Raw genomic sequence first — 2080 nt, 5'->3', positions numbered from 1 at the left:
TGAGTTGTATTGAGACAACTCTCATGTAATTTAATTTAAAATATTTGCTAGGTAAGAAGTTGAGTACAATTCTTCCATCATTCGGAAGGGTTGATCCAATACAAAATTGAGAATGGCTTAATGAGTCGATAGGCGATTTGATCCAATACAAAATAAAGGAATGGTGTGAAACAATTTTAGCATTCCACTAGCAAGTATTATCACATACCATCAAAAATCCAGCCATGAATTTGCTCTTTACAAAAGCAACATTGCTCCAATAACTGGAATGGAAATCAAGTTTTCGCACAACAAAGAAAAAAAAGATTTACCATGCAGTACCATAAACAACTAATGCGTTCGAGTTGGGAATTTCTTGACTCTTGATAGAACAAAAGCAAGCAGCTCAACTCCAGAGAAACTTTCCCATGAAGTCTCAGCAAATTCATCTTTGTCGGTTTGTCCTGCTGAAATTTGTTTTCTGGTCATGAACTTTCAATAACAGGTAAAAACGATACAAATGACTAACCATTTGTAATTAAAGATTCCTTTAGCAAACGTCTTGTGTTATTTCTCATCCTCTGTGTCATCAAACTTTTCGATAGAATTCACACTTGTTATGCCCAAACACTTCAAGAGTTTCGAGCACAATCTTAATCATCCTATATGTTCCCGCTAAAAAGTTATTTACATGGTCATGGATTCGCAATGAACAACAAAGAGCATATCATCTAAAATCACGCAACAGAACTTGAAAATCAGAAGAGCTTAGGTAAAAACTCTGCAGAGATGCTATCAGACAGGTCACCATTTGTAATGTGCTGTGGAGGAATGCTCTCAGAAAGTTGATCATGACTGGTGCAGTTATATGCTCCTTCAGAAGAGGACTTGCCATCTTCTCTACCAGCTTGCTTCCTGCGTGTGAACAAATTGTCAGAATGCCAGTGATTAGTAACAGATGTAATCTATGTGAACTGCTTGGACTGAAAATCTCAACACATGAATTCCAAAATGTCAACAAATACACATGTGAACCCTCTTCTGTCAAAAGTATAGAACCAATCAAGGGAAAAATACCTCTCCATTTCCCTGTACCAATCGTGTATATCTCAGCCTCAGGTTGGGAATCAGGCCCTTTCTTCGAATAAAAAGTGTGCAACACTTGGTATTCTTTAGTAATGGCACTGTATCCCAAACTGAAACTACTCTTATGCCTTGTACCTTGTCCAGCAGCGAGTGGAATGGAGATATACTCCCCCAAAATTGGATTGCACAAATAAATGTCATCATGGGAGCCGTCTTGGAAGGTTTGAGAAATGCAAAGAAGCCCATTACAAGAGTTTTCAATCAAGAAATCATTATTATAGGGTAGGTTGATTTCCTGAACAAACTTCATTTCTTCAACAACACGGAAGCGCAAACCAACAGGCTTTCCAGTTATTTGGACAAGCTGGACGCTTCTTGATTCAGGATTGTTGGATATGGTTTTGACTAGCAAGCTGGTGGGTGATCTTTCAAGATGGAGTTTGGCAAAGAAAGAATCTGAGATGTAGTGAAGCCAAGTCTTGCAAACACACCGGCAATTCAAGATGGTCTTGATGGGCAATCTTGATAGTATGTCCATTATCAAACAGGATGGAAGCTTATTCATTAGACATTCACTGCTTGCAATGACAATAGGAATTTGAGAACTTGATGCACTTTTTCTTGGATTATCATCCATGGAGAGGGGGGTTTCTTGGTTTTCTTTATACTAGTTTGCTTCAAGAAATTGAGAATTGGAGGCGACTTTATATACTTGAGGATTGGGAATGACTTCTTTCAGGGGTTTTAAGTGGCTCATGCAACCTTTTTCTTCAAATGAACTTGGTCAATCTTGGGCTTTAATAGCAATTTTCCCCAGGCATTACGAGGATGAGGGATAGATATCACTCTTAAAATCACTAGACCCTTACCTGAAATCTGATGGTGCTGTCCTAATTTATGCTTTATTAAAATTAAAATTAAAGAACTGATCCTAGAGTAGTGTAGTGTAGTTTGAAACTGATATTATTATTTTTTTCTACACAAAATTAATTAACTTGTTATTGAAAGTAATAAA

General features: G+C 37.3%; 1 protein-coding gene across 1 annotated transcript; it reads right to left on the bottom strand.

Moving 5' to 3' along the window:
* Positions 1-504: 504 nt before the first annotated feature.
* On the bottom strand, positions 505-1843 carry LOC18101738 (F-box protein At3g07870-like). The gene is made up of 2 exons (XM_052455473.1): positions 1057-1843; positions 505-894 (listed from the first exon to the last, which is right to left on the bottom strand). The coding sequence occupies exons 1-2, from the start codon at positions 1700-1702 to the stop codon at positions 707-709; spliced, it is 834 nt and encodes a 277-aa protein (XP_052311433.1). The 5' UTR covers positions 1703-1843; the 3' UTR covers positions 505-706.
* Positions 1844-2080: the final 237 nt, after the last annotated feature.

Source organism: Populus trichocarpa, chromosome 8, assembly GCF_000002775.5.
Source record: "Populus trichocarpa isolate Nisqually-1 chromosome 8, P.trichocarpa_v4.1, whole genome shotgun sequence".
NCBI lineage: Eukaryota > Viridiplantae > Streptophyta > Magnoliopsida > Malpighiales > Salicaceae > Populus > Populus trichocarpa.
Note: the sequence above shows the minus strand (reverse complement) of the source record. Positions and strands in the feature narration are given on the sequence as shown.

Bases quoted from the DNA above. Each gene is read 5' to 3' on its own strand.
- LOC18101738 (XM_052455473.1), bottom strand. From the start codon at position 1,702: ATGGATGATAATCCAAGAAAAAGTGCATCAAGTTCTCAAATTCCTATT. The intron at 895-1,056 runs GTATTTTTCCCT...GTTCACACGCAG, and splicing joins TGGTACAGGGAAATGGAGAG to GAAGCAAGCTGGTAGAGAAG.